General features: G+C 59.6%; 1 protein-coding gene across 1 annotated transcript in view; it reads left to right on the top strand.

Annotated features, from left to right (window-relative positions):
• SLC6A11 (solute carrier family 6 member 11) overlaps nt 1-18,770 on the top strand; it is a 102,523-nt gene that overhangs the window by 15,185 nt on the left and 68,568 nt on the right. Inside the window, exon 5 of the mRNA XM_007517145.3 lies at nt 1,219-1,351. Coding sequence (XP_007517207.2) covers nt 1,219-1,351 — 133 coding nt within the window. The remainder of the gene's footprint in view (nt 1-1,218; nt 1,352-18,770) is intronic.

Below are 18,770 nucleotides of genomic sequence, written 5' to 3'. Positions count from 1 at the left end.
CTGCAGGTGGGGACCAGGGCTTGAACCCGGCTCCTTGCGCACTATAACGTGTGTTTTACCAGGTGCGCTACCACCTGGCCCCTCTTTCTTTTTTTAAATGGAGGAATTAATGGTTACAGTCAATACAGTTGTTGGTTCATGTGTAGAATTTCTCAGTTTTCTACAAATCACTCTCACCCCTGCCCCCAGCCTAGGTCCTCCTCCACCATCCTGCACTAGGATGTGAAAGCTCCCCCACCCCAGTCCTTTACTTTGATGTGACACACCAAACCCAGTCCAAGGTCTGCTTTGTGTTTCCCCTTCTGTTCTTGTTTCTCAGCTTCTGCCTGAGAGTGGGATCATCCCGTATTCATCCTTCTGCTTCTGACTTATCTCACTTAGCATGCTTTCTCCAAGCTCCATCCAAGATGAGGTGAAGAAGCTGACTGCATCATTTTTAATAGCTGAGTAGTATTCCATCGTGTATCTAAATGACAACTTTCTCAGCCACTGATCTGTTGTTGAACATTTGGGTTGCTTCCAGGTTTTGGCTATTACAAATTGTGCTGCTATAAACATAGGTGTACACAAACCTTTTTGAATGGGTGTGTTTGTGTTCCTTAGGCTGTATCCCCAGGAAAAGAATTTCAGGGTCATAGGGTAGGTCCATCTAGCCTTCTGAGAGTTCTCCAGACTGCTCTCAGCTTCTTGGCAAAGCAGAAGAGGAGGGACAAAGAGCAGGGTGGCCCTACCTCCAGCCTGATGCACCGCAGCCCTCCCCTTGCTGACCCTAAGCCCTGCGCCCACCACCCTCTTAACTACATTCTTGCTTTAGTTCTAGTGTCCTGCTGGGGCCTGAACCCAGGACCCTGTGCTTGGGCTCCTGAGCTGCCTCGGTCCCAGTGTAATTCTGTATGCTTATTTGTGGTAAGAGAGGTGAGATATTAACACCCTGCCCACCATCCATAGGGCACCCTGGGTGCTGTGCATGGTGCTGAGAGTGGAGTGATCCCACAGCTCTGCCCCACCCTCCATGGAGCTCCCTGGGTGCTGTGCAGGGTGCTGCCACATAGTCCTGGGGAGGGACCCAGCACCTCCCCTCTGGCTGAGCACACCCTTAATGATCCTGCTCCCCCCGCCCCTGCATCCCTTTGCCCTGGGCTTGACTGGGAAGACCCCTGTCCCCTGCAGCCCCCACCCCCAGCTGGGCCCATGGGTGACTCTTGGGTTCCCCCACAGGCGCCGGGTCCTGGCCATCTCGGATGGCATCGAGCACATTGGGAATCTCCGAGGGGAGCTGGCCCTGTGTCTCCTGGCTGCCTGGACCATCTGCTACTTCTGCATCTGGAAGGGGACCAAGTCCACGGGCAAGGTGAGGGTCTCAGAGCCGATGTGTGGGGTGGATGGGTGGGAGCCTCACCCGCGGGTGCTCTAGGGTGCCCGGTGTGGGCGGGCAGCTCAGGGGTGATGCCAGCGGCCAGGAGAAGCACTAGGCAGGGAGTCCAGTGGGAACCTGGCGCTAGAGTCTGATAGACTCTGCCACATGCCCCAGGGTCTGGGCTGCCGTGTGACCCCACCACCCATGGAGTGGAGGGACAAAGCTTCTTGCTGCCCAGAGGGCTTGAGAGGTTTCCCAGGAAAGGGGCGCTCAGACTCTGCACCAGGGAGCACAGGGTTCCCAGGCTGTGGGTTCTGTGTGAGGCTGGTGCTAGGGCTCGGGTGAGTGACGCCAGGTAACGGTCATGCCCCAACCCTGCCAGCAGCTCACCTGCCCCCCACTGTACTCGCCTGCCCAGGAGTGGACGCTGCTGCCTGCAGGTCGTTGTGGCTCCACTGCTTGTGGCTCCTGCCAGGACCCCGAGGCCTGGCCCCTCCTGCTCATGGGGAGACCGACCCCAAGAGCTCAGGGTGCCTTTTCTGTGTCTGCTGCCCTGAGGGTCGTGCTGCTGTGGCTGCAGCTCGTGGCTCTGGCCGGGCGCGGATGTTTGCCGTCTGAGAGAGGGAAACTATTAGGGGCTGCTGAGACAGTATAATGACTATGCACAACGCCCTCATGCTTGAGGCTCTGAGGTCCCAGGTTCTATCCCCAGCACCACCATCAGCCAAAGCTGAGCAGGACTCTAGTATCTTTCTCTCTCTCTTGTTAACGTTAAATAAATATGGAGGGCCAGGTGGTAGCACAATGGTTTAAGTGTACATGGCGCAAAGTGCAAGGACCAGTGTAAGGATCCTGGTTCGAGCCCCTAGCTCCCTACCTGCAGGGGGGTCACTTCATGGGCAGTGAAGCAGGTCTGCAAGTGTCTATCTTTCTCTCCCCCTCTCTGTCTTCCCTCTTCTCTCCGTTTCTCTCTGTCCTACTCAACAACAATGACAGCAATAACAACAATAATAATAACAACAATGATAAACAACAGGGGCAACAAAAGGGAAAAAATAGCCTCCAGGAGCAGTGGATTTATAGTGCAGGCCCCAAGCCCCAGCAATAACCCTGGAGGAAAAAAATAATTAACGTAACATTTCTAAAATATTAAAAAAATATTTAGTTTCCATATTTATAGATTTATCTGTATAAGAAATGGAAAATGAGAGAGAGAGAGAGAGAGAGAGAGACAGAAAGAGAGGGGGAGCCGGACAGTGGCGCACCTGGTAAGGAGTGCATGTTGCAATGTGCACAAGGACCCAGGTTGGAGCCCTTGGTCCCCACCTGTAGGGGGAGAGCTTTGTGAGTGATGAAGCAGGACTGCAGCTATCTTTCTTGTCTCTCCCTCTCTTTCCTTCTCCCCTCTCAAGTTTACTCTTTTCCCTATCCAATAAATAAATAAATAAATAAATAGGCACCCTTGGTTGAGTGCACACATTACCATGTGCAAGGATCTGGGTTCAAGCTTTCAGTCCCCACCTGTGGTGGGGGGGGAGCTTTACAAGTGGTGAAGCAGGGCTACAGGTGTCTCTCTGTCTCTCTCCCTCTCCATCTCTCCCTTCTCAATCTCTTCCTGTCTCTATTGAATAAATAAATAAATGATGAGAGAGAGAGAAAGAATACTGTCAGAGCACTGCTCAGCTCAAACCCATGACCTCCAGCTGCAGAGGCCCTGTGCTCTGACCCTAGGGGCCAGGAGAGCTCCCAGGGAAGAGGAAGGGGATTCTGACATTGCTACATGCTTGGCCAACAGACAGTTGTGGAAGCCCTGGGTGTGCCCACCACCATGGCAGCGTTCGACTGCACTAAACAGGGTCACCTCTAGGGGCACCCGCTTGGGCACAGATCCCACTCCTCCCTGTCCTCTCCCCCATCCTCCCCCGCGGCCTGTGACTCAGTGTCCGCACCATTCCTGTCCTGTTAGGTACTACCTGGTGTGTGTGTGTGTGTGTGTGTGTGTGTGTGTGTGTGTGTGTGTGTGTGTGTGTGTGTACTCGCACATGCGTGCTTACAGAAGAAGCCCTTTTTAATGCTGATCGTGCCACCCTGTACTGCCTATGTCTGCTCGTCCATCAGGTGTTCATGAATAGACTCTAGACTTTTCTGAGAGGCAGGTGTGGGCTGGGAAAGGGACTATCACAGCTGCAGGTCCTGCTGTACAAGACAACTTTCTCGGGTCCCACTGCAGCGGGCCGGGGTCCCAGAAGAAATTTCTAGAAAGTTGCTGGTGGTGGACAGACTTGCAGGAGGGGAGTCGGGTGAGCACAGAAGAGAAATCCTCCACCCCTTGTGATCAGCTCTCAGGAAGCTGAGAGCGTGCTAGGGAGTCATGGCTGTCCCTGGGGCCAGAGGAAGAGTCTGTCCAGTCCCTTGGGGACGTTGTGTGGGCTTTGGCTTTCCCTGGTCTGTGCTGCGGACCCACGGGGTTGTTCCGTCACTCCCAGAGTGGAGAGCCTCCTGCTGTGGCCACAGGTCAGCTCCACGCTGCCCCCGCCCCTCCCTGCTGTGTCTTCTGGCTCCAGCTGGTGGGGCCGTGGCCACAGTCTCAGGGGTCAGCATGCACGGCTCAGACCGGGGTCACTCACTGGCCGTGGCCACGGGGCGTGTCTGTGAGGCCTGGCTTCCTCCTCTGCGGAGCGGGGAGTGAGGGGTTGAGTCGGACCTTTGGGAGAGAGTCCCTGCCTCGGCAGGGGTGTGACAGTTCTGCCACGCAGGTGACAGAAGCTTGTCACCAGATGAGATTTGTTGGCAGCATCCAAGGGTCTGCTCTGTGGCCGCCACCACTCAGTGTGGTCACCAGGGATGGACACAGCCCCAGCCTGGCTGGAGGGCAGCGGTGATGTTTCCTGAGCCCCCGAGGGCGGGGAGGGCGGGGAGGGCGGGGAGGGCGGGGAGGGCGGGGAGGGCTGGGCAGTGTGGCCAGCAGACTAGGCTGGTGGCGGCCTGGATCAGGCTTCAGTCACTCAGATGTGTGAGTGTCCACAGGCACCTGTGGCCTGCAGCTCTCAGACCCAGGATATGGCCCCCTGCTAGGTCCTCCAGGGAGGCCCCCGGGGTGCGGGACACTGGGCCATGGAGCCTGTAAGAGGAAGGCGGGAGGTGACACCTGGCCTGCCTTTGAATTTGGCCGGGCAGAGCACACCCTGGGGTCCAGGTGACACCCTTTCATGCTTCCCCACCCCCAGACTGGCCCTCTGTCACCTCCAGGGGAAATGGTGGTGGCAGCAGTGCTGGCCCTTGTGTCTGGGTGTTGATGGGTGCTGGCACCCAGTAGCCCCAGGGCCCCCCATTCAGACACAGAGTGGTTCCTGACTCTAGCAGCCCACCTCCGTCTCACAGGTGGAGGGGAGATTGAGGCAACTTGGAGGGGTCCTGGCATGAGCTCAGAGATTCCCCCCCAGGAGGAAGTGGAGCTGCGGTTCACCCTGGGTGCCTCTTGGTGACCACACAGCCCAAGCTCCCGTTGTTGAGGGGGGGGGAACAGGCATTCCCCTGTCTCCTTCTGTGGGGTCTGGGCTGACTTCTACATAGAAAAGTCATATTCCAGGGGAAATGAGCACTGACTGTGACAAAGTAAGGAAAGAAATGGAGAAGAAAGCATAAGCCATGTAGATGTGTAGATGAGAGAGGGAGAGAGAGAGAGGAAGGGAGGCAGACAGGGAGGGACGGAGGGAGGGAGAGAGAAAGAGCCAGCCCTAACCTCCTGGTATTCCCAGCTTTTTAAAAATTTTTACTTTTTGACTCTAGGGTCATCACTGGGGCTCGGTGCCAGCACTATGAATCCACTGCTCCTGGCAGCCATTTTTTTGAGAGAGGAGGGGAGACAGAAAGACACCTGCAGACCTGCTCCACCACTTGTGAAGTGTCTGCCCTGCAGGTGGGGAGCGGGGGCTCGAACCTTTGCACAGGCCCTTGTGCTTAGTGCTATGTGCACTTAACAGGATGCACCACTGCCCCAGCTTTCCAGTCCCTTCTGGGGAAGGCAGGACCCTCAGGGGAGGAGCTTCAGCCTCTGTCTCCAGGGGTCACATCTGTCTCCATCTGCATGTTGTGGCCTTTGCAGTCAGGGAGGGAGGGAGCTGGGGCAGGACATGCAGACACACTGGGCTTCTGGGCCTGCCTCTGGGGCTTCTCCTGGCTGCCTGCAGGGTGCAGGGTGCAGGGTGCAGGGGGAGTGTGGTGTTCTCCCTAGGCTGCCCTCCAGCATTCTGACTGTCCAGCCTGCCTGTCCTCTGGGAGCTGGGGCCAGTGGGTACTGGTGGCTGTGGGTGGCTGAGCACACAGTGGGTCCTCAGTGACCTCACCCAGATGCTGTGACCATGGCTCTGGCTCCAGGCCTGGCTCTGCCCCTCACATGCTGGCTGGAGGGGTCCAGGTGCAGTGTCACCCTTGTCTCTAGACTTTGTGGCTGTGACTGCATGGCTGTGTCACCCGCTGAGATGGGGAGGGGGCAAGGGGATTCCAGCTTGGTTTTGTGGTGAGGAAGCCCAGGTGCTGTGTGGCAGCCAGGTGGATGCTGGTAGTGGGGCTTCAGGCTAGAGTCCATCCCTGACACCAGCGGGGTTGCCCAAGATGTCACAGGAGCGGCCGCTCCTCCCAGAGGCCTTTTCATTTTGATTGACAGCAGTGAGTTTATTTAATGTGGGAACAATTCCTTTTTAAATATATATATATATATATATATATATAGTATTTATTTTAATGAAAGAAAGATACAGGAGAGAGAGAGAGAGAGACCCTGACTGACCAATCAAAAAGCCCTGCTGAGCTCTTGCTGATAGTAGTGCTGGGGGTTGAACCTGGGGCCTTAGAGCCTCAGGTAGGAGAGTCTTTTGCAGAATATTTATGCTGTCTCCCCAGCCCCCTCATTTAAATAAATGTTTTATTTATATATTTTAATGAGAAAGATGCAAACAGAAAGCTACAGAGAGACCAGAGCCCTGCTCAGCTCTGGCTGATGGTGGTGCTGGGGACTGAGCCTGGGACCTCACAACCTCAGGCAGGAGAGTTTATTGCAGAACCACTGTGCTGTCTCCCCAGCCCCCCTCCACCTTTTTAAGATGCATTTGTATTTATAAGAGAGAGACCAGAGCACTGCTGTCTGGCCCCCTGCTCACCAGTTGCATCCTGGGCCTCATGCTTGCAGACCCTGTGCTCTGCCTGCTGAACCGTCTCCCCAGTCCCCGGCCCTGCAGTCTATGGCATTCACAGGCACATGCATGCAGTGCAGACCTCTGCAGACAGTGAAGCCCTGAGAGCCCTGCCCACACCCTCAGCTTAGGAGGACAGAGCAGTAGAGGCTGAGAGCACAGGGGCCTGTTCAGCATCTCATGGGAGTGTCAGGGGAGCAGCTTCCTCCTCAGAGGTGACAGATGAGGGGTGCAAGGGGCCAGGCTGTCTTCCAGGGAGCCCAGCAGTGAGGGTCAGCCCTGAGCTCTCAGGGAGCCACTGCTTTAGCTGCTGTTGGTCTCTCACCTTCCCTGGACATGGGCCCAGCGTCCAAAGGTTTCCCAGGCTTGTACAAAACACAGTTAAAAATAGATCCAGTCACCCCCCAGCTCTTGAGAGGGCAGAGGTCACCCCTGCCCTCACCCCAGGGACCTCCCCAGACACTTCCTTGGAGAGGAAGCCTGTGTGCCATCCTGGCTGGGCCACCCCAGCCAGCTCTGGGGGTTTGGGTGTTGGGATCAGGACATGAGAAAGGTGACATGACACAGGAGAAGGTGGGGTGGAGCCCTCTGGACCAGGAGGAGAACAGGCCCAAGGTTGTGCTGGCTCCAGCATCCCCCTGGCCCAGGACCCTCCTCCTTTGCAGCCAGGATGTCCCAGAAGCCAACAGGCCCGCAGGCAGCCCCAGCCAGGCTGCAGGCCAGTGAGTCCCCTGTGCCCTATGCCCCATGCCCTGTGCCTGCTGCTTCCTGAGCTCCTGAGGGATGAATGACACATGCCCCCCATCCCGGGGCTCCCCAGAAGTTGTCATAGACAGGGCACACAGGGCATGGACTGGCTGTACCGGCAGAGCAGCAGCTGTGCTGGATGCACTCGAGAGCCACAGAGGAGCGCTTAGCCTGGCCCAAGGCTCCTTAGGTTTGTTGATGTTAGGGGGAGAGCCTGTGACCTCACACACGCATGTCAGTGCCGAGCTGCCACCACTCCAGTTTCTAGTCTGTACACTTAGAGAGAGAGGGCAGGGGAGGCAACATTACGGTTCTGCAAAGAGACTCTCCTGCCTGAGGCTCTGAAGCCCCAGGTTCAATCTCCCACACCACCATCAGCCAGAGTTGAACAGGTCTCTGGGGGAAAAGAGAGGAAGAGAGAGAAGGGGAGAGAGATAGCACAGCACCATTCCACCATCCATGGAACTTCCCCTGGTGCTGTCTGTGGGGCTCCCATGTGGTGCTGGGGATCAGACCCAGGGCCTCACGCCTCACACTCTTCTGAATGCTCCCTGTCCATGGGGAGACCTGTCTGTTGAGCTGGAGAGCAGCAGGCTGCAGGCTTCTCCTAAGGCCAAGCTGCTGGGGAGGGCAGCAGCAGCCCAACCTTCCCCAGCCGGGGCTTCAGGCTGACCCTCCTATGGGCGCTGAACGTGGCTCTGAGTAGACTCCCCAGGCATCCAGTGAGACCTTTGCCCCCTCCCTCCTGCCATGACTATGCCTGTCACTCTTGCTTTGCCACCACCAGAGATGGCAGTAGTGTGGGGCAAGGGCAAAACCTTCCTCCCTCAGCCAGGAGTCCTGAGGTCACTCAGGAGGCATTCCGGGAAGCCAGAAGATAGCTCATCTAGGAGAGCACACTCTACCAGGTGCCAGGATCCGGGTTTGAGCCCCCAGATGGGAGGATCAGACAAGGGGGAGGCTTCAAGAGTGGTGGAGCAGGGTTGTATGGTGTCTCTCTCTCTCTCTCTCTCTCTCTCTCTCTCTCTCTCTCTCTCATAGAAAAGAGGATGCCCTTGGGGACCAGGGGAATTGCACAGACTTGAAGCACTGTCAGGAACAAACAAACAACCCCAGCAGGATTGTGTCTTCCCCTCCTCTCTCAATTTCTCTTTGTCCTATCCAATAAAATAGGGAGAAAAGAAAAAAAGAAAAAGGAGAAATTGGCTGCCAGGAGCAGTGGATTCATAGTGCTGGCACTGAGCCCCAGAGAGAGAGCAAGAGAGAGAGGAAAGGGAGAGGGAGGGGGAGGGGGAGAGGGAGGGGGGAGAAGGAGAGGGAGAGGGAGAGGGAGAGGGAGAGGGAGAGGGAGAGGGAGAGGGAGAGGGAGAGGGAGAGGGAGAGGGAGAGGGAGAGAGACCTGCTGCAAACCTGCTTCACTGCTCACGGAAAGCCCCTGCTGCAGGTGGGGAGACAGGGCATGAGCCCAGATCTTTGCTCTTAGTACTGTGTGTGTTAACCAGGTGTGCTGCTGCCTAACCCCTCACTTCTAGTCTGCTAGATGCCCGCACAGGTGAGCCCCACTGTGCTGCTCCTCTGCTCTGGCCTTTTGTGGGTCTGTCTCGTCACCCAGGTTCACAGCAGGGTTGAGCCTGCCCTGTGGTGACTGTCCCCAGAGGAGTGATACACAGCGGAACAGAGTGAGGGACTCAGGGGACCTGTCCCCATCTCCAGTCCCCTTCACAGGGGCACAGCCTATCCAGGTCAGCTCCCTGTGTCTCTCAGCGCCGGCCCCGTCTGTCTGTCCAGCCACAGCTGACCCACATCTCAGGCGCACCCAGGTGTGGTGGTGAGGAATAAAGACCAGGGGACAGCCACAGGCCTTTGTGGGTGGACCTCAGTGTCCAGCTCCCCTAGGGAGACCCCTGGGGCAGGATTGCTTGGTCAGATGGAAGGAGACTGGGGAGGGGCAGCTCAAGTCTGCCTAGTGTCCCCCAGAGGAGCCTTGTCCCTGTGTGTGACCAGCAGTGACTAGATACTGCTGTTCCCCACCCTCTGCGTTGTCTGTGGTGTCACCAGAGTCTTGCTCCTGTGAGGCCAGCAAGGGTTCACTTCTAGAGCAAAGCAGGGTTCACTTTCCAAAGAAAAACGCAGTTGGCAGCCACCTCCCCCTCCTCCCAGCACACACAGGGCTTCCTCCCCTCCCCATTACCCAAGTGGCCTGGTCGGTGGCCTGAGAATCTGCTCCTTCTGCCCCAGAGTCTGCTGACCACCCAGACAAGGTGTCCTCTCTGCACACATGGAAGAGACCGTCCCCTGTGCAGCTGGTGGCTGTGAGGGACTGTGGGAAGGTGGTCACTGTATAAAGGGCAGCGCCATGGTGCCCGGGGCCCCGTCTCCTGTGGACATGAGTCCGGCTGGACACTATAGACACAGCTTCCTGCAACCCAGCCCTTGTGGTCCTGGCTCTCTGCCTGGGAACTCCATAACACCTGTTGTAGTTGGGGACCCTGAGGACAGCCTGTGGGGATGTCTTCCCTTGCTCTCATCTGCCTACTGCCGCGTTCTCTGCTTGGGGCCAGGGGTTTGCCAGAGCCACTGACCCACTGGTGGTCAGATCACTGCTCATAAGTTTGTAAACACTTGGTTTATTTGTTTGTCTCTTGCTATTGGGGTTAGTGTTAGGGCTCAGCACCTGCACACAACTCCACTGCTCACTCATGGCCTTGTGATTTATTTTCTCTTTCTGTTTCTTTTCTGAAAGAGACAAAGTGAGGGAAAGGGAAAGAGAGACACCTGCAGCCCTGCTCCACTGCTCCTGAAGCTTCTCCCCCAGTCCCCGGTAGCTGGGGACTGGTGGGGTGGGCTTGGACCTGGGTCAGCGCACATGGTAACGTGTGTGCTCAACCAGGTGTTCCACTACTCAACACCTGCAAACCTTTTTTTTTTTTTAAAGGCTGCTAAAATCTCTTAGCGTTCTGAAATCTCTTTGTATTGGGGTCACAGCTCTGCATCTGAAGTGTCTTGTGCAAACCCGATCCCCCCATCTTGGGCCCTGCTGTCTACAGCAGAGCCTTGCACATCAGGAGCATGGGGCTGTTCTCTCTCTGTGTCTCCCGTGGCTCCCATGGTGACCGTGTGCTCCCTGGGACCCGCTGTCCCCTGCAACGTCTCTTGTGGATCTGGGGCTTCCTCTGAGTTAATCATGTTTGCGAGGCCTGTTTGCTACTGGCCATTTCTGATGAGGTCACCTGACTGTCGAGAAGCTGTTATGGACCAAGTGTGAACCCGTACTCACCCTGCCCCACCCCCCCATCCTTGCACCTACCCACCTGCCCTCCACACCCCTCCCTCTAGGGCAGGCTCAGGCTCTCCATTGATCCCATCTGCACGCAGAACCCCCATTGTGCATGCAGGGAGCTCATGCACCAGATGGCTGTGCTCCGTCAGGCAGGAATTCAGCTCATTCCAGGGGCCCCTGTGTCTGCGCCATGTTGTCAGATCACAGCAGAGTTGTAGGAAGCAGTCAGAACTGTGAGGTTTTATCCCAGCACCCGCGCTGCATGTTCCTGCGTCCTGCCCTTGGGCCTGTGCTAGGTCCCCCTGTCATCTGGACCAAATGCAGCCCAAGGTCTGTCTCCGTAGAGAAAGTTTTATTGAAATGCAGCCTCAGCCGTTCCCTAACATTGTCTGGGGCCGCTTTTGTAATAAAGTTTTATTGGAACATGACCACATGCAGCCCCTCCGTCTTGTCCACAGCGGTCTTTGTCTTCCGCCAGTGTCAAACTGACCAGATGTGACAGGGACTCTGAGACCCTCGGGGTCTGAAATATTCAGGGTTTGGCCCTTTGCACAAAAGCTTGTGAGCCTCTAGTTTAAGCTATGAAACTAATTTATTCATGTAAATTGTTTGCCACATAATAAAAAGTCCTTGATGAGTGGCTGAGTGGTGGTGCACCTGGTTGAGCACACACATTACAATGCGCAAGGACCTGGGTTCAAGCCCCTGCCCCCCCCCCTCAGGGGAAAGCTTCACGCGTAGTGAAGCAGGGCTGCAGGTGTCTCTCTCTCTCTCTGTTTATCTACCCTTCACATCTCAATTTCCCTCTGTCTCTAACCAATAATAAATATAAAAGGATTTTTTTAAAAAAGAAAAAGCTCTTGACGTTGCCAGTCACGTTGTGACCATCTCATCCTCTGAAAAGCTCCAGTGATGGCGTGCTTTGCTGAGACTTTAGAATTTTTTTTTTTTTAATGATTTTAAACCTCTTAAAGCTTTGAAATCTATGTAAAGCTTTTCTGGGCTTTGCTGAAGTATTAAAATCTCACACTCTACTCCCACCCCCCACGTTTTATTATTTTTTTTAATTAAGAAAAATCTTATTTGGGGGGACTGGAAAGGAGCTTACTGGATAGATCAACACCCAGCTCCACATGGAAGTGCCACAGCACCAGAGGAAGCTCTGACATTGTCTCTGTCTTGGCCTTTTTCTATTCATAACAGGATGAAAACATCTGTCTGGGGCTGGGGTGGGCTCCATGAAATCGCACCTTTATAGGGTCCTGGCTCCAAAGGAAAAAGTGTTACTTGGGGCCGGGTGGTGGTGCACCTGGTTGAACGCACACGTCATGGTATTCAAGAAGAAGCCAGGCAGTGGTGCACTTGGTTAAGCACCCACATTACGGTGTTCAATGACCTGGGTTCAAGAAGCCCTAGATGCCCACCTGTGGGGCGGGGGGCTTCACGAATGGTGAAGCTGCAGGTGTCTCTGTCTCTCTTCCTCTCTACCCGCCCTTCTCCTCTCAATTTCTGTCTCCATACATTCCAAAATGTTGTTTTGAGAGAGAGACAGAGCACCACTCAGCTCTGGCAGCATGTGTGGTGCTGGGGACTGAACCCGGGGGCCTCCTGTGTGAGTAGAGAGAGGTGGAGGCCCAGGAAGGTGAGGATCCCTGCAGAGGCTGGGGCAGGCGGGCTGGCCGGGTCAGCAGGCAGTGCTGTGGGGTGAGGGGGGTGTGAGGTTGCCCAGGTAGAGGCTGGGCTTTGTCCCCAAGGCAGTGGCCAGCAAGAGCACCGTACGGCAGGCGGCGGCTCGGGGCTGCAGCCTGACCACTGGACCCACAGTTCCTCATAGCCTGGCTGGGGCATGGGAGGTGCAGAGCTGCTGGAGCCTGGCCTGCAGGTGACCCTGGGGGGCCAGGGACAGACCCGGACCCTCAGCCTGTGACCTCCTTGTCCCAGGGCTGAGTCCAGGCCCCAACTGTCCCTGGAGTCTGCACAGAGGTGCCCAGCCAGCACGCTCCTGGACACTGCCCAGCACGGCCTGTGTCTACCCACTGGGAGTGACCCCACGTCCCCGCAGCCAGCCCTGCCCGCCCCCCCTGTCCCCGGCCTGCTCCGGGGATGATTTATGGATTTTTCCCTGGTCTCTTGGTCTCCAGGAGCAGTGGCGGGGAGGGCCCTGCAGAAACAATTCCGGCCCCTTCCCTGCTGCCACCACCTCCTCCTCCTGCCCCTTTCAAGGAAGCTGCAGGATTAGCTGGGATTTTTTGAGAAGAATCCTGCCTTTTCAGTGCTTTGGGGGCTGTGTTTTTATTCCTTTCAGAGCCCCGGGACACCCAGGCGCACATGCGCACACACTGACGGGCTTGCTCACAGCAGAACAGCTGCAGACAGCCTCGAATCCGCCTTTTCTTCCCTCCATTCACCACAAGCAGGGCAGGGGGTTGGAGGCGGCTCAGAGACTCTGAGACAGGACACTGTCTGCATGGTGATGGCAGACAGATGACAGAGCTGGCGGGGGGGGGGGGGGGGGGGGGAGGATGGTCAGCTCCGGGGGGGGGGGGGCGGCTCCCTAGGCCTGGCCTGGGGCTACCGCCTGCACCCAGGAGCCCTTCCCACCTGCACCCAGGGGCTCTTCTCACTAGGGCAAACAGGCACTCCAGTGGGCACCTTTGATTATAGCGGAGGGACTCGGTGGGGCAGAAGGCAGGGTGGGGGAGGGGAATAAGGGGCAAAGGTAGCCTGCAGCCCCCACCCCCCAGCAAGAGCTGAGAGCAACCATTCAGTGCCCCTGAGGCAGTGCAGACAGCCTGTGCCCCGGCACCCTCCTGGCCACCGGCCTTGTGTTGAGGGCAGGCCTATCCCCTGCCCCACTCTGCCCATGCAGCCCTGGATGGTCACTCAGCCCACACAACCTCCTTCTGACTCAGACCTTCCTCTGTTTTGAGTGACAGCCCGTCCCCTTCCCGAGACCCTTGGCAGCCCAACCTGGCGGGAGGGGAGCCTTGGCCTCAGCAGTTGTGTCTTTATTATAGCACAAAGGCCCCCAAGTTCATGGTGGTCCAGGGCCGGAGGGAGGGGCTCTGCTGGGCGGGCTGCTCCTGAGAAACCCTGGGCACAGAGTGGGGGTCCTGGGGGCACAGAGTGGGGGTCCTGGGGGGCACAGAGTGGGGGTCCTGGGGGCACAGAGTGGGGGTCCTGGGGGCACAGAGTGGGGGTCCTGGGGGGCACAGAGTGGGGGTCCTGGGGGCACAGAGTGGGGGTCCTGGGGGCACAGAGTGGGGGTCCTGGGGGGCACAGAGTGGGGGTCCTGGGGGCACAGAGTGGGGGTCCTGGGGGCACAGAGTGGGGGTCCTGGGGGGCACAGAGTGGGGGTCCTGGGGGCACAGAGTGGGGGTCCTGGGGGCACAGAGTGGGGGTCCTGGGGGCACAGAGTGGGGGTCCTGGGGGCACAGAGTGGGGGTCCTGGGGGCACAGAGTGGGGGTCCTGGGGGCACAGAGTGGGGGTCCTGGGGGGCAGAGTGGGGGTCCTGGGGGCACAGAGTGGGGGTCCTGGGGGCACAGAGTGGGGGTCCTGGGGGCACAGAGTGGGGGTCCTGGGGGCACAGAGTGGGGGTCCTGGGGGGCAGAGTGGGGGTCCTGGGGGGCAGAGTGGGGGTCCTGGGGGCACAGAGTGGGGGTCCTGGGGGCACAGAGTGGGGGTCCTGGGGGGCACAGAGTGGGGGTCCTGGGGGCACAGAGTGGGGGTCCTGGGGGGCACAGAGTGGGGGTCCTGGGGGCACAGAGTGGGGGTCCTGGGGGCACAGAGTGGGGGTCCTGGGGGCACAGAGTGGGGGCCCTGGGGGCACAGAGTGGGGGTCCTGGGGGGCAGAGTGGGGGTCCTGGGGGCACAGAGTGGGGGTCCTGGGGGCACAGAGTGGGGGTCCTGGGGGGCAGAGTGGGGGTCCTGGGGGCACAGAGTGGGGGTCCTGGGGGCACAGAGTGGGGGTCCTGGGGGGCAGAGTGGGGGTCCTGGGGGCACAGAGTGGGGGTCCTGGGGGGCAGAGTGGGGGTCCTGGGGGCACAGAGTGGGGGTCCTGGGGGCACAGAGTGGGGGTCCTGGGGGCACAGAGTGTGGGTCCTGGGGGGCAGAGTGGGGGTCCTGGGGGCACAGAGTGGGGGTCCTGGGGGCACAGAGTGGGGGTCCTGGGGGCACAGAGTGGGGGTCCTGGGGGCACAGAGTGGGGGACCTGAGGGCACAGAGTGGGGGTCCTGGGGGCACAGAGTGGGGGTCCTGGGGGCACAGAGTGGGGGTCCTGGGGGGCAGAGTGGGGGTCCTGGGGGCACAGAGTGGGGGTCCTGGGGGCACAGAGTGGGGGTCCTGGGGGCACAGAGTGGGGGTCCTGGGGGCACAGAGTGGGGGTCCTGGGGGCACAGAGTGGGGGTCCTAGGGGCACAGAGTGGGGGTCCTGGGGGCACAGAGTGGGGGTCCTGGGGGGCAGAGTGGGGGTCCTGGGGGCACAGAGTGGGGGTCCTGGGGGCACAGAGTGGGGGTCCTGGGGGCACAGAGTGGGGGTCCTGGGGGCACAGAGTGGGGGACCTGAGGGCACAGAGTGGGGGTCCTGGGGGCACAGAGTGGGGGTCCTGGGGGCACAGAGTGGGGGTCCTGGGGGCACAGAGTGGGGGTCCTGGGGGCACAGAGTGGGGGTCCTGGGGGGCAGAGTGGGGGTCCTGGGGGCACAGAGTGGGGGTCCTGGGGGGCAGAGTGGGGGTCCTGGGGGCACAGAGTGGGGGTCCTGGGGGCACAGAGTGGGGGTCCTGGGGGCACAGAGTGGGGGTCCTGGGGGCACAGAGTGGGGGTCCTGGGGGCACAGAGTGGGGGACCTGGGGGCACAGAGTGGGGGTCCTGGGGGCACAGAGTGGGGGTCCTGGGGGCACAGAGTGGGGGTCCTGGGGGCACAGAGTGGGGGTCCTGGGGGCACAGAGTGGGGGTCCTGGGGGGCAGAGTGGGGGTCCTGGGGGCACAGAGTGGGGGTCCTGGTGGGCAGAGTGGGGGTCCTGGGGGCACAGAGTGGGGGTCCTGGGGGCACAGAGTGGGGGTCCTGGGGGCACAGAGTGGGGGTCCTGGGGGCACAGAGTGGGGGTCCTGGGGGCACAGAGTGGGGGACCTGGGGGCACAGAGTGGGGGTCCTGGGGGCACAGAGTGGGGGTCCTGGGGGCACAGAGTGGGGGTCCTGGGGGCACAGAGTGGGGGTCCTGGGGGCACAGAGTGGGGGTCCTGGAGGCACAGAGTGAGGGTCCTGGGGGCACAGAGTGGGGGTCCTGGGGGCACAGAGTGGGGGTCCTGGGGGCACAGAGTGGGGGTCCTGGGGGGCAGAGTGGGGGTCCTGGGGGCACAGAGTGGGGGTCCTGGGGGCACAGAGTGGGGGTCCTGGGGGCACAGAGTGGGGGTCCTGGGGGGCAGAGTGGGGGTCCTGGGGGCACAGAGTGGGGGTCCTGGGGGCACAGAGTGGGGGTCCTGGGGGCACAGAGTGGGGGACCTGAGGGCACAGAGTGGGGGTCCTGGGGGCACAGAGTGGGGGTCCTGGGGGCACAGAGTGGGGGTCCTGGGGGGCAGAGTGGGGGTCCTGGGGGCACAGAGTGGGGGTCCTGGGGGGCAGAGTGGGGGTCCTGGGGGCACAGAGTGGGGGTCCTGGGGGCACAGAGTGGGGGTCCTGGGGGCACAGAGTGGGGGTCCTGGGGGCACAGAGTGGGGGTCCTGGGGGCACAGAGTGGGGGACCTGGGGGCACAGAGTGGGGGTCCTGGGGGCACAGAGTGGGGGTCCTGGGGGCACAGAGTGGGGGTCCTGGGGGCACAGAGTGGGGGTCCTGGGGGCACAGAGTGGGGGTCCTGGGGGCACAGAGTGAGGGTCCTGGGGGCACAGAGTGGGGGTCCTGGGGGCACAGAGTGGGGGTCCTGGGGGCAGAGTGGGGGTCCTGGGGGCACAGAGTGGGGGTCCTGGGGGCACAGAGTGGGGGTCCTGGGGGCTGCAGAGTGGGGGTCCTGGGGGCTGCAGAGTGGGTGTCCTGGGGGGCGCAGAGTGGGGGTCCTGGGGGCACAGAGTGGGGGTCCTGGGGGCACAGAGTGGGGGTCCTGGGGGCACAGAGTGGGGGTCCTGGGGGCACAGAGTGGGGGTCCTGGGGGCACAGAGTGGGGGACCTGGGGGGCAGAGTGGGGGTCCTGGGGGGCAGAGTGGGGGACCTGGGGGCACAGAGTGGGAGACCTGAGGGCACAGAGTGGGGGACCTGGGGGGCAGAGTGGGGGTCCTGGGGGCACAGAGTGGGGGTCCTGGGGGGCACAGAGTGGGGGACCTGGGGGCACAGAGTGGGGGTCCTGGGGGCACAGAGTGGGGGACCTGGGGGGCAGAGTGGGAGACCTGGGGGGTGCAGAGTGTAGGTCCTGGGTGGGGCAGAGTAGGGGTCCTGAGGTGGTAGAGTAGAGGTCCTGGGTGGGGTAGAGTGGGGGTCCTGGGAGGCAGAATAGGGGTACTGGGGAGCAGAGCAGCTGTCCTGGGGGGGGCAGCAGAGCAGAGTTTCTGAGGGACGTAGAGTTGGGGTCCTAGAAGGGGAGAGTGAGGGTCCTGGAGGGGGAGGGAGAGTGGGAGTCCCAAGGAAGCAGAGTAGGGGTCCCCAGAGGAAGAGCAGGGGTGGGGGGGCAGAGTTTGTCCAGGGGAGTGGGCATTAAGCTCAGCATGGAAACCCCAGGCCCAGTCATTCCTATGGCCATGGAGCCCTCTCCCCTAGGGCTGGAGACTCGGGTGGCTCAGCAAAGAGCCTGAGGCAGAGGCCAGCAAGGTGGTGGTGTGTACCAGGCCAGTGCAGCTCTGCAGGTGGGTGAGGACAGTGGTTAGAGCTGTCACCTGCTCTGGAGCACTGGGCAGAGGGCTAAACCAGGCAGGCAGAGACACAGGGAGGAGCGGAGTGCGGGAAGACTGCAGCAGGGCTTCCTGTCTCCTCCCTGCTGTCCACATTCCCTCCTGTCTCCGGGCCTCAGTTTCCCGTCCTGCTGAGGATTTTGTGACAGTATGATGGCAGTACTGGTGAGGGAGGGAACAAGTCTGGAGCCAGGCTGGCAGGGAGGAGTCGCTGAGTCAGAGGTCGTGGTGAGAATCCAGGCCTCCCGGGGACACCGGGGGAGCAGGAGAGGGGACACGGGGGAGCAGGAGAGGCTACCCACAATGTGGCTGGGTGGCTCATGCAGGACTAGCATGTGACAAAAGGACCTACCTGCTGCTGTAGGGTCAGGGCATCCCCTGTCTTGCTCCCAAGGGCAGCTGGGTCCCCTCCCTGCTGTCCCCGGCATTGGTGGGGAGGGGACACATAGGTGCAAGGTCACACATAGGTGACCTTGGGGCTGGCAGTCTGTGAGTGGGTGTCCTCAGTGGGTGTCCTCAGGGGCCGTGACAGCAGGGCACATACTGGCTTTGCCTTCAGAAGGTCTTTCTGCAGCTAAGATCTGCCAGTGACTACACCAGGCCCACCCAGCCCACCTCCCTGACCCAGGGATGGAGTTGGTCACTCCTGCAAGTGTCATCACAGCAATGACACCATCAGGTGGCCACGTGGCAGGCTGAGCAGGAAGGGCATGGCCTCTGACTTTGACCTTGGGGCGGGTCCCCATGCCTTCCTGATGAGAGAACCAGCTGCTGGGGCTGCACATCCTGCACCCTGCCACCTTTCATTACATTTCAGTCACGTGAGAAAATTTCATCTTAGAGAGAGCAGCACTTCAGTGAGTGTGGCCCTGGGACCTCAGGCATGCAAGTCCTGCACTCTTTCAGCTGCGTTGTGTCCAGGCTGTTGGCTGGGCTACCGGGTGCTGGCTGAGATGGTGCACGGGGACTCTCACTCCCCTGCGGCTCAGGGATGGCTCACCTTATCCTGCTCATACATTTGATTGTATTCATTTATCTGTCTGAACAAGGCGGACAATGATTCTGTATCTCTGGTGTGAGGAGTTTCTCCTTAGCAGCTTCTCTGTGCTCCTTCAGGGTGGAATGACAGCTCAGCTCTGGCTGATGGTGGTGCTGGGAATGAATCCTGGGAATTTGGGACCTCAGACATGAAGATCTTGAAGTATCATTATGCTGTCTAATTCTTCTCATTCTGATTCTGATTCTGATTCTGATTCTTATTTTTTCCCTAGAGCTCTCCTTCACTTTGGTTGATGATGGTGCTGGGGATTGAACCTGGA

Source organism: Erinaceus europaeus, chromosome 21 (assembly GCF_950295315.1).
Source record: "Erinaceus europaeus chromosome 21, mEriEur2.1, whole genome shotgun sequence".
Lineage (NCBI taxonomy): Eukaryota > Metazoa > Chordata > Mammalia > Eulipotyphla > Erinaceidae > Erinaceus > Erinaceus europaeus.
This window is presented reverse-complemented; position numbering and strand designations above follow the sequence as displayed.